The 11,566-nt window shown below is 40.8% G+C and overlaps 1 protein-coding gene across 1 annotated transcript; it reads right to left on the bottom strand.

Annotated features, from left to right (window-relative positions):
• Positions 1 to 1,257: 1,257 nt before the first annotated feature.
• On the bottom strand, positions 1,258 to 7,255 carry bsdc1 (BSD domain containing 1). Its single transcript, XM_084568750.1, has 11 exons — positions 7,215 to 7,255; positions 7,025 to 7,079; positions 6,673 to 6,789; positions 6,410 to 6,577; positions 5,476 to 5,530; positions 4,996 to 5,111; positions 4,821 to 4,889; positions 3,859 to 3,943; positions 3,281 to 3,772; positions 3,001 to 3,104; positions 1,258 to 2,907 (listed from the first exon to the last, which is right to left on the bottom strand). Exons 1-11 carry the CDS (start codon positions 7,229 to 7,231, stop codon positions 2,878 to 2,880), a joined length of 1,308 nt encoding a protein of 435 aa, XP_084424876.1. The 5' UTR covers positions 7,232 to 7,255; the 3' UTR covers positions 1,258 to 2,877.
• Between the last annotated feature and the right edge of the window lie 4,311 nt (positions 7,256 to 11,566).

Raw genomic sequence — 11,566 nt, 5'->3', positions numbered from 1 at the left:
GTGGAAATTTGAAAAGGAGACTGGCTCCTTGTGATTTTTATTTATTTATTTATTTATTTTAATATCCGTACCAATGCTGCATTATTCGTGACATTGGTGCAAAAGACTGGTGGTCATGCACCCAGTCCAGCCCCATCAACCACGCCCACTATACACATTTGGTTTTGTGACAGAGAGAGAAAGAAGAAATCCAGTCAGACACGCACAGACAGTAGCCATCTTTAACAGGCAGCCTCCATGTTGTAGAGGCAAGGCGCTGCACAGGTGTCTCTCCCCTGTGACCTACATTAGCCCAGATGATGCCACCACAAACAACAACCCCCACTCCCCAAACGTTTCATTGACTCTTCCCTCGAGGCGTCCACTGAGGGCAAGTGGGAAGAAAGGAAACTGCAGAAACAGCGCTATATTCAGTTGAGGCGATGGTATACATCGGTGTGTGGGACAAACATGTGGCTAATCGATGTCTGGGAGATGGATGCAGCAGCTGAAAGAAAAGGAGTGGCGGGTTTTGACTGGAGCTGTCTGAATGGAGCAACAGCACCGCCTGGTGGTGGGATTACTTATTACAAATACAGTTAGGTCCCTTTATACAGAATATGTACAATGAGAGTTGTTATTTTAAGTCTTTATAAAAAAAATACTGAATTACAGTCACATAATGACCATGGATTTAAAGTGCAAACTCTCAGCTTTATTTGAATTTTATTTACATTCAAACTGGAGGAAAGATGTAGGAATTAAGAGCCATTTTCTGCAGTTTTTATTGTCTCGTATGTGGAAGGACACTTGACTCAAAAGCTATTTGATGAGACGTGTGCCGCATTGTTCCATTATTTCTATATCAGTTAAACAGGTAAAAGGTCAGGGGTTAAATTCAAGTGTGGCCTTTTCAATTGTAAACCCAAAGCTCAATGCAAGTCCATCCTTAGGCACCATCTCTACAGTACAGATGCCACCATTCGAAATAAAAAAAAAACTTTAAATTAAAATATACTGACATTTTTGCACTGTTCCTCTGTGAATTCTCCTCCCACGCACAGCTCTATTTTTCTCTATGGGGTCAAACATTTCCTCTAATGTACTCTCCTAGGGGTTATTAATGCTTTATACAGAAAGCATACTTGTAACATCCTTATTTTTAAATTAGACTTGATGTGAGTAAAAGTTTTGATATTAATGATTTCTTGTCCATTGCATTCTTGTCTAGAAAAATAGACATCCTGGATTATAGTGTAATAAAAGATACAAGTCATATTAGCCATGAATCCTTTATTGACAATGATCATTTTAAAAATATAGTGAAGCAATTAAAAAAAAAAAGAAGAAGTTGACAGCTCTGAAAACAGACGTGTAGAAGAGCTTCGATTAGTTCAACGTGTGAATCTGAAGGGAGTACACAGCCGAGAAATATAGACATGCAACACGTCGTCAGAAAACACAAAAACCTGAAGAACAGCCGATGTCTTTAGCAAAAGAAAAGAAAAAAAAAAACAACCAAAAAACATCCAACTGAACGTTAACCATATGCACAATGTTTTGCATAATGTTATTGCACAGACATGCAATCCAAAGCACATATTACAATAATTACGCTTTTATTTTAGTATAAATATTACACCTCTAGGCTTCTTTTTCTCAGTTACATTACAGATGACGGAAGGGGAAATCAGAAAAAGCATGGAGCGTGCTCACATAGCTTCTTGGTCTACTTGGCACACGGCCTGCTGAGCTATTTTTGTTCCAAACATGGGCCGACAGAGAAACTGAAAACGTCACAGATTTGCCTCTTTCTTCTATACAGGTAAATAACGAGAGATGCTACGCTTAAAGTAAAGCCAAAGAATCTGGTATGACGACACCACGACCAGCTTGAATTCTCTCTGTTAAGTCAATTATGACTTCTTCCTCAATGAATGATAATTAAAGAATTCCCTCTATCCAAATACAACAGAACAACTCATAGAAGTGACACGTTAACAGTGACAGAACAGCAAAGCCTGCAACAAGCTCATATATTCCAATCAATCGCACGTTATTACAAAGAGAGGGAGAAGAAGAATTAATAGCGACACTGGTTGTGTTTCAGATGATGTAACAGAAAACATTTGGTCAGCATCATCACACTACTGTGTGTTGTACAAGGCCATTTATCTAGAGCTGGGAGTGAATCCATAACGAAAAGTGCGCCGTGAATGAAGGCCAAACTATTACTTTCCATTTTGAGGATTCACTTGCATAATAAAGACGAGAAAGAAAGACAGAGAAAGAGAGCGAGAGAGACAGATAGGGCGAATCGTTCATCACATCCAAAATTGACTGTCAAAGTATTTCATCTGAGAAAGATGACAAGCAGCATTACAGTTTATGGCTATTTTGCAGCCCGCATTTAAGTCGTCGACTTGAAAACACACACGACATATATGATGTGTTTAATGGCATGAAGAAAAAAGGGGGAAAAAAGTCTTCTCTCCTGCTGCTGCAGAGAAACCCTACACATTCTGACTTGTTACTGCGTGTCCTTAAGCTTCAAGGTCAGAATAATTATAACCGGCCCTATTACTAGTGTCTTACACCCTCTAAGTGAGAAGTTACTCCAAGAAATAGCCAAGACCTGAGTCTGAGTCATTACCCTCGCTAGCGGCCTATCTGCACTAAGCTGACAGCTGACGGAGCGGTCTAATTCTTATTGCCTTGGTCTTCCTGTTGCTCTTTTCAACAGGTTAACCAATATGGTCCAAACCCTCTGGAAAATCCCCTGCTGACAATCATGACATGGTGACAGTGTGGACAAAGAGTTAAAACACGTTAAGCATGGTTCGTCTGCCGAGAACTCGCTTTAATGATCGCGGGACAGGGTTCATGTTGGAGTTCGTCTCAGTCCCAGTTCTCCCAGTCCTCATCCAGCTGGTTGGAAACATCAAACAAAAAAAAAAAAAAGCCTTAACCAAATGTCCCAAGCTTTAGGTATTATAATTTATCCACATAAATAATACTAACCTCTCCAGAAGCTTCTATTTTAGAGAGCGCCAGTTGGACCTCCTCTTCAGTCATGTCCAGGTCAAAGTCTTTCTCCCAGTCCTCGCTCACATCGGTGCTGGATCCTGGAGGGGAAAGACATTACAATTTAGAACTTTCTCTGACCTTGGCTCTGCTGCTTCTAAGCCTGTTAAGTGGAAAACTCATAACCACTACGCTGAACTTAATCCTGTTTCCATTTATACTCCCAAACCACAACAGTAGGAATGTAAGACTGCAAAACCTCCTCAGGACATTGTACCTTTCTTGCCATTGTTAGAGGGCGTAGACTTCCCGCTATCAGAGTTCAGCTCAAACACTCTCAGGTCCTGTGGTCCCTCTTCCTTTGCACTGTCGGGTTTAGTGGCAGGGGCTCGCGCTGATGGCCCGTCAGGAGTGACTTCTGGCTGGGTTACAGCTTCCACTTGAGCCTCTTGAGCCTCTTGAGGAGGTAAGTCACTCTTTGCAGGCCTCTGCTCTTCTTGTGTCTTATCTGCAACATCCTCCAGGCTAGCCTCTGTCAATTTCTTGGCCAGCTCCGGGGCAACGGGCTCTGGCCGGACTTCCACCTGCGTCGGCAGGCTGACGCTGTCGCTGCTGATGGAGAGGGTGGCCTCACGCTCTTCGCTGGGAGACAAGACAGGACTCAGCGGGCTCAACCCTGTGGGAGCTGTCGAGGTGCTGGCTAGTCGTGTTGAGTCTAACGGGGGTGTGAAGTTGAGTTGGGATGGTGACGTGGTGCCGAGGAAATCATCTGACAGGAATACCAGAGAGGCAAAGTGAGTGGCAGGTTTCAAAGTAAAGCTGACTGATAAACCTTTGAAACTGTCGCTGACATACCCTCCTCCTCCTCCTCCCAGCCTAGGGTCTCTGTGTGTGTGGTCTGCTCGGCCCTCTGCTTTAGCGCCACTCTTCTCGCCTCCTCCTGGACCATAAAGTAAAACAAATCAATGTTTATTAAGCCTCATTTGTTAATTACAATTAACCAACAACAGGCAAATGAGATATATGTACACACAAAGATGTGCGCTTAGTTGCCAAAACATGATTATTATTATTTAAGCAATACTCTTCATTATGATGGCCATCTTCTTGTGGATCATATATTTATTCAGTCTGAAGAAATACGCCTTCACCTTATCCTACGATATCTGCTATCTTAATTAATGTTAAAATCTAATTTTACTGTGAAGAGAGGATGGATAGCTGTTTATTGACTAATTAAATAAAAATCTCATGGAATCAGATAAGGACGCCTCCACTGAACTAACAGATGGAGATAACACATGCTATTAAATGATCAGGGTACACAGCTGCACGTATAGTTTTGCTATAGTTCTCAAATGTGATTTATTAATTGCTTTTCAGCACCAATCAATCTGGCAGTAATCACTAGAGATAGCTGAACTGACATTCTGTCATGCTTAAAAAAAGCCCACCTCCAACGGTCAGTCCTTATTAGCACACACTTTGAAGTGCGCTTTACAGGTTAAACATTTACCAAGAAGAATTCTTAACTCAGACCATTTAGAAAAATAAAATGACAAACCAAAAAAAATAAATAAATCACCACCAAAAAAAAAAACAACCAACGGCACAAAAACAAAACAAAAATCCCTATGAATCTATGAATACCAAGTTTGGCTAATTTTAAGGAAGAACAAACCTTTACTACTTGTGTATTCAAAAGTCAAGGTAATGTCTGAAACTGGCCAGCAGGTGGCACCAAAGACAATACATTGAGCCGAAAGGCTGAGAATATTCCAGATTAAAGGCCAAATCAAATTAAACTACATGCTTACCTGATCCAATTGAAATACTTTGTAGAAATACCTCTGCCAGAATTCAGAGTGGGCTACGGCTGCTGGCACCTGTGAAAAAACAAAATAAATTGTTCTCACCTGGTTTATAAGTTCAAAACCAAACAAGAGGCTAAACTCTGGAAGATTAAAAATTGACAAGAGCAAAAGGTAATACCATTTTGGTGTAAAGGGCTCGTATAGATGGGCTGTTGACCAAAAGTTCAGAGATTTCTCCTTTCTTATCTTCCAGACTGAAACTAGACAGCCAGCTGTCAAACTGCTCTGGGGGGCCTAGAAGGAAAAAAAAAAAAAACAATAACAAACTTTCACAAAGCGTCCATCCATCTACATGCAAGCCTGACTGGTACTCATTTTGTTGCATTAAAGATGGAGTCACTACAAATTCAATGAGAAATAATTACATTACAGTGAAAATATGTGATGTAAAGGCAGTTGAGAAAAACTATTTATTGAAGATTCACTGAAGAAAATGAAAATTTAAAAAAACAGATGAACCCATGTACAGTAACCTAGAAACTTTAACAGTACATCTGCTAACAAAGATAAATAAAAACTGAATTTGCAACACATTGGAACAATCAAATGTACTGTTACAGGCCCCGCAAGACAAATACTTCACTGTGTTTGTTCTCACCATCAGGCTCATTGCAGTACGTAGCCGGGTCAGCCTGCAAACTGTAGAGGCGTGCCTGCAGGACAAACATATGGGTTGTGGTTGTTTTATTTCCACATGCACATCATGTGCTCACTTTCACACTCTTGCCTCCACACTAAGACAACTACAGTGGCCAAGAGAACTCAAAAACTGCAGCTCAAGAAAACACATGCAAATTGTCAAAACACAAGCAAACTAAGAAAACGTCTTCATCAATTTGACAACACATGTGCTGCAAATACTCACAACACCAGCAAATACAGAAATAAACTAAGGAAGCGCAACGATGAAAATGTTTGCAGGTGAACCCAATAAGTGATAAATCTGGCTGGGACGCACTTGATGCTCAAAGCACTATGACTTTTGGAGTTGTGGAAATTTGCTACTCATCAGAGGTGTTGGAATTTGTTTTGCTTGTTTGTTTCCTTTTCATTTTATGAAATTACATACATACATTACATCCTAATCACAGGATTCCTTATGAGCATTTTGCTTTGACAACATACACAATTAATTTGCGAACTGGTGGCATTAATAAATTGTTCGTCACCTCTGAGGTCCCCTGTAAATATTTCCGTGGTTGTCAGTGATACTTGCATTGTGTTTCTGTATTTGCTGTTGTTGTGAATATTTGGAGTGCATGTGTTGTCAAATTGATGAGGACGTTTTCTTTTTTTGCTTGTGTTTCATCTGTTTCCACATGTATACTATGCAGTGCATTGTGCTCTCTTGGCCACCATAGACAACAGATCTAAAATAAATCTGCCTTGAACAAAAGCAATCATTTTCATTAACCAAAAAGGTTTTTGTTCACTTGCTCATGTCAACAAGCCAACTAAAAACTCTGCCTTTGGTTTGTGCTTTAGGAACTTGTAATTTAGTGTTCACTGGTCCATATCACAGCCATACCAACCTTAGAACTGTCGTAAACCTCTGTGGTTCCTGCTGGCGTTGCCACCAGTGTAATTACATCACAGTCGATGGTTTTATCAGGGGGTGGAGCAAGAGTGTCTGTTATCACCCCTAAGAAACTAGACAAACTCTTCTTCACCTTTTCTGATGTCTCAGAGGAACCTTCCACCTGGAAAGCAGCAAGGACACATTCAGTCTGCATTTGGCCCAACATCTGGGACACAATCATAAAAGCTAAGCAATAGTTAAATGGGTGTAGCTTACCGCAAGTTTGTTCTTAACAGCAGTGGCCGTAGCCACAATTGAGCAGGCTGTGTCATGCTGCACCACAGTGGAAAACTCAGTCAGGTCTCGCTTTATGAATTCTAAGGCCTCAGATGACTGCAAAGAAGAAAGTCAAATGATCAAGCTCAAAATACAGCTTCAGCATAAACTCTCTAAGATGAAGTCATGGTTTCAAACAAGTCCATATGTTCATGTAAACGTGAACAAAGAACACAAGGCATACAAATAATCATCTAAATACTGTTCTGACACTACTTTTTTTAAGAGATGTAAAATCAATCAAAACACTGATCCTGAGAAGACACTTAAGACAGACAGGAGTGCGCATTACCTTTTCTTTAACGGCCTGGAAGCTCTGCTGAAGCCAGCCTCCCCACCAGCCTTCTCTGTGATCACACACACATTTAAAGCATTAGCTGCTGTCCAGAACCAGCACAGCACAGAACACATTAGCCAAAACTTAACAGCACAACTTTTACAAACTGCCCGAAAAGGCTCTTCGAGTCAGCGCGACTGATTACCTGCCAGCTGTTGACATTCTCAAGGTTTCTAGCTAACTATCAAACACAGCCTAGCAAGTCAGCGAGTTAGCTGACGTTAGCGAACACTGCAACACAACATCATTTGTCGAAACGAGCCATAAATGTTAAGTGTAAAGCTGAACATGAATGGAACGTGTGAAAAATGACCAATGTATTCAGCCTTAAGGTTGTTATTGGGGTTCAAACAGCTCTACGCGAAAGCTGACAATGCTACGCTAACGCTAGCTATGCTATGTTTTGGTAAACAAACGCACTTCCTGAACCGATTTCGGAAGCTGTAGAGCGCAGTGTTCAAACAAAGCCACCAAACTATGTCTCGTTAGACGCACAGCACAATAAGGAACGCGACAAGAACACTGTGACAGCGCTCTTGTAAAGATTAAATCGTAAAACTGAAACTAATTTGCGACTTCAGTCTCACCCTTCAGCCATCTTCAGACGATGACATCATCAGTATTTACTGAACTCTAACCCCAGCTGCGTGGCTTTGAGAAAAAAAAAAAAAAAGAAATCACACGTGATGTAAGTTCACTTCCTGTATAGCATATACAGATATTAACGTTTAAAGAGAGACTAACTATTTTAAAACGTTATTTTTCAGTTCTTAAACAGCAGATGTTTGACTTCTTTGCGTTTTCTACGGTGTCTGCAGAGGACCAAACAGGTCGGCAACGTGAAAGACTGAACGGTGGCTTGGAACTCCAGCAGCTTTCTCCCAGCGGTCAGATGCATCACTAGAAGTCATGTTTCAGCATTGAAATAAGGTAAAACAACCCACCAATGTATAAACGAATAGCGCAAATAAATAAATAAAATAAACTATAAATTATAATAGTAAACACATTTTAATCTCTTTACAACCTGCTGCAATGTATGTGTCTAAAATGTGACTAATCCAGCCTTGGCATCACAAAGTTTAAGACTTGTGAGTGTTTTTTGGACGCAGTGAGTTTATAGCTTCTGCATTTCGCAAGCACTGTTTTGTTCGTGTAAAAAAAAAAAAAGGACATTGAGGGTGCCACAGTTGGCAGCCAGGAAGAAAGGTAAACTAGAGGTAGTGAGAAATAATTACAATTAAAGTGTTATGTAAATCTTTTAATTAAATTCAATTTAACCAATAAGCTGTATATAAAATCAAACAAATGTTTCAAGACCAAAGCTTTATTTCTCAGCCCATTATGCTGACTAATCAGGATTTAGCAATTCCAACCTGAATCCCCTCATCAATCTCCTCATCTCTGTACATCTGTGAGTGTATGAGTGCACCGTATTGCCTATGCGTGTTGACCCCCAGCAGCTGCGCTTTCGCCCTCATCAGTATTCTGGGTGGGAAAAGGGGGTGGGGGGATGAGGGGGTCCGTAGGCTTTAGTGAGCACAAAATGAAAAAGAACAGGCAACAAGCCTATGGAAGCGTGTTCCCTCTTAATTGAAGTTCCCCCTTATCCAGACGCTGCACAATGTGTGCGTATGTCCTCCAATATGTCTCCCCGTCCAGCCTCTCACTCCTCTTAATTGGGTCTTTCAGTCCCCTAATTAACTCTGTCAATGCAGGTTGGACTCAGCCAAGTTGGGATAAGCACTCTTCTATTGATCAGTATCTGAAGCAGTTAACTTATCCATCTGTCTACATGGGCACGGACATCTGATGCACAAAAGGGAGATGTGTAATATCATCGCTGCATCCTTTGTGATTCTTGCATATCACTTCTGCAGATAAGCAATTAATTAAGTAGTTATTTTAGTAATTAAATTGAATTTAGATTATCTAGATTATCTGAGATGAAGTGGAGAAAATATGGTGCTGTGTTGGCACATTTAGACATTGAGCCATCATTCTTTATATAAGGACTGACAAAATTCCATTCATTAAGGTTGATATGTAATATTAAAGTCCAAGTATGGGACATACATTTAATTAAGTAATTTCTAAAAAATGTTTAAGCTATTTTAGTATGGCCATTTTATATTTATTTATACCAGGTCTCTCGGTTGCATTTATCAGACTGCTGATGCTTTTAATTAAGATTATTTTTCTTACAAAATACACTTTATGTGAAGAGAATTCTTATCCTTTAATTTTAGTCTTGAATTGATGTCTTATAAAAGTATACATTTTTATTAAAATTCTTAATCAGATCAGTTTGCTCGAATACTTCTTCTTGTTTCCAACACAACCAACTTGCGCTCAAGCGTTTTTACAATTACCTTCTTAAATTCTTTTTTGAACTTCATCTTGACTGACAACACAAAAAATATACCCGTCCCACACTCTGTGATATACTGTATATGACAGGATGAAAGGTAAAACTTTAAATACAGGGTTATTAATGGTAATAGATAGAACTGCTACTTTTACAAATGGAGGATCTGAATACTTGTTCCTCGTAAGCTAAAATGTACCCCATTACTGTGGTAATTGCGCACAAGATTATGACTAAAACCAGGGCTGCCACTGCTGGTTAGCGTATGCTAAAGAGCACCGGGATGACAGCAGTGGCTGACCATAATGGTACACAGAGGACGTGTCCATATTGTATGGTTTAAGAAGCATATCCATTACACACCACAGTCATCACACCCACTCACGCACACTCTCCAGACTACTGATGCCACACTGTGGGTTAACACCATCTGGTGCCGATCAGGAAACACCAGCTTTGCACAAGTCAGTGTCTCTAATTATCTACCTAGAGCAAAGGGAGGCCGATCCCCACTAATCTCCACAATGTGTTCTGCTTCCCATTCCCACCTGTGCCCCAATAAAGGGGGGGTCTTGTGGGAGGACCGGGGGCTCTGTGTCAGGGGACCAAGGACCAGGTGACGCTGCAGCGCCGGTCCCCACGACAGAAGCTCCACCGCTTGGTTTGGCTGGCAGCTGCCTCCCCCCACTGAGACATCCCACAGCTGACAATCCCCAAGTACTGACAGGAGCTCTTTACAGTGTCAATAGCCTCATATATTAGAGCTAACCGCCTTTGTGGTGAGCAAGGGTGTCAGGCCTTTTGGCCCGACAGTGCTTGTTACCATGATGAAATGTAGATTGAATGGAGGGGGTCTGTGTCCCAGGCACGAGAGCGTGGACTCCCCCGGCCTTTGTGTCCCACGCATGGCTATTGTTCAGACCTATTCAGTGCTGTCAGGAGGAGGAGGAGGAGAAGTAAGAGGGAGGTGGGTGAGAATGAGTTACATCTCTTCATTTCTCCCCCTGATCTCCAACTCATCTGTCAGCCGTGGGAGGATAAGCATGTATTTTACACGCTTGATTTGTTGCTAAGTGAAGGCCAGCCATTGTTGAGTTGTTTGACTAAATCATGTTCATGGTAATCAGTGTGTGTATGGTGTACATATAGTTATGTTTGTGGTTCATTTGAGTAATCATTCTTGTGAAACGTGACTTTTAACAGTGATGCAACCAAATTTGTGACAATAATAAGTCAAAGTATTTATTAAAAGAAAAACAGGATCCTGCATAGATTAAAACGAACTTTTCTTTTAGAATGGCCACATTATGTCCTCTGCATTAGAGTTGCCCTTTGTGTGCCTGTATCCATGTTCTTATGAGACATTGACAAATGGCTGGCCTAGAGCTGAGGACATGGCTATGTCCCTCGCCTGCGTCAGACAAAAGTGACGCGCCTTCCTGGCGCCTGTGTCATCCTTTCATCTCCTACACCCTGTTGAGGTGAAGATGGATGGTCCCCTGGCTCAAGAACACCACATTCAGCTTCTGTGCTGGCGTATTGTCTCGCCCTTCTGTCCCTCTTTAGCCCTTAGAGGTTAGTCTGCCCAAAGCTGGTTAGCAACGAATAATACTCTTTCTTAAATATGCACTTTTGCAGTGCTCCTTTGGCTCTTCAGAGCACCAGTAAAGCTCACTTGCGTTATGTTTAGCTAAGTTAAAGATGTTGCTGTTGTTCTGATACTTCTGTGTATCCCTAAAACCCTTCCAGAAAATGTGATGGTCTTTTAAAAAGAAACATTACCTGAAATTTGCTATATGTTTTTCTAATCTATACAATTTTTTAGATAAAATAGCCCAAATGAAAAATAACTTCAGTCAGAAGACAACTAATAGGCATTCACATTCATGGAAAGAACAAGTCAAACAGGAAGTATTATTAAAACTGAATTTTAATTTAGGAAAATAGAAATGCCGCAAAATAGGACGCACCAGTTCCATTTTTGACAATGTTTCATAACCCCTGATATCAGATAAATTACACAGTTTGCTACTCTGATAAAATCCCCTGTGCATTTAGAATATTTATGTATAAGCAATGCAAATGAGATAATAAACAAGATAGCAGCAGTTGGTATCATACAACATATA

The sequence above is a fragment of the Chelon labrosus genome, assembly GCF_963514085.1.
Source record: "Chelon labrosus genome assembly, chromosome: 20".
Lineage (NCBI taxonomy): Eukaryota > Metazoa > Chordata > Actinopteri > Mugiliformes > Mugilidae > Chelon > Chelon labrosus.
Note: the sequence above shows the minus strand (reverse complement) of the source record. Positions and strands in the feature narration are given on the sequence as shown.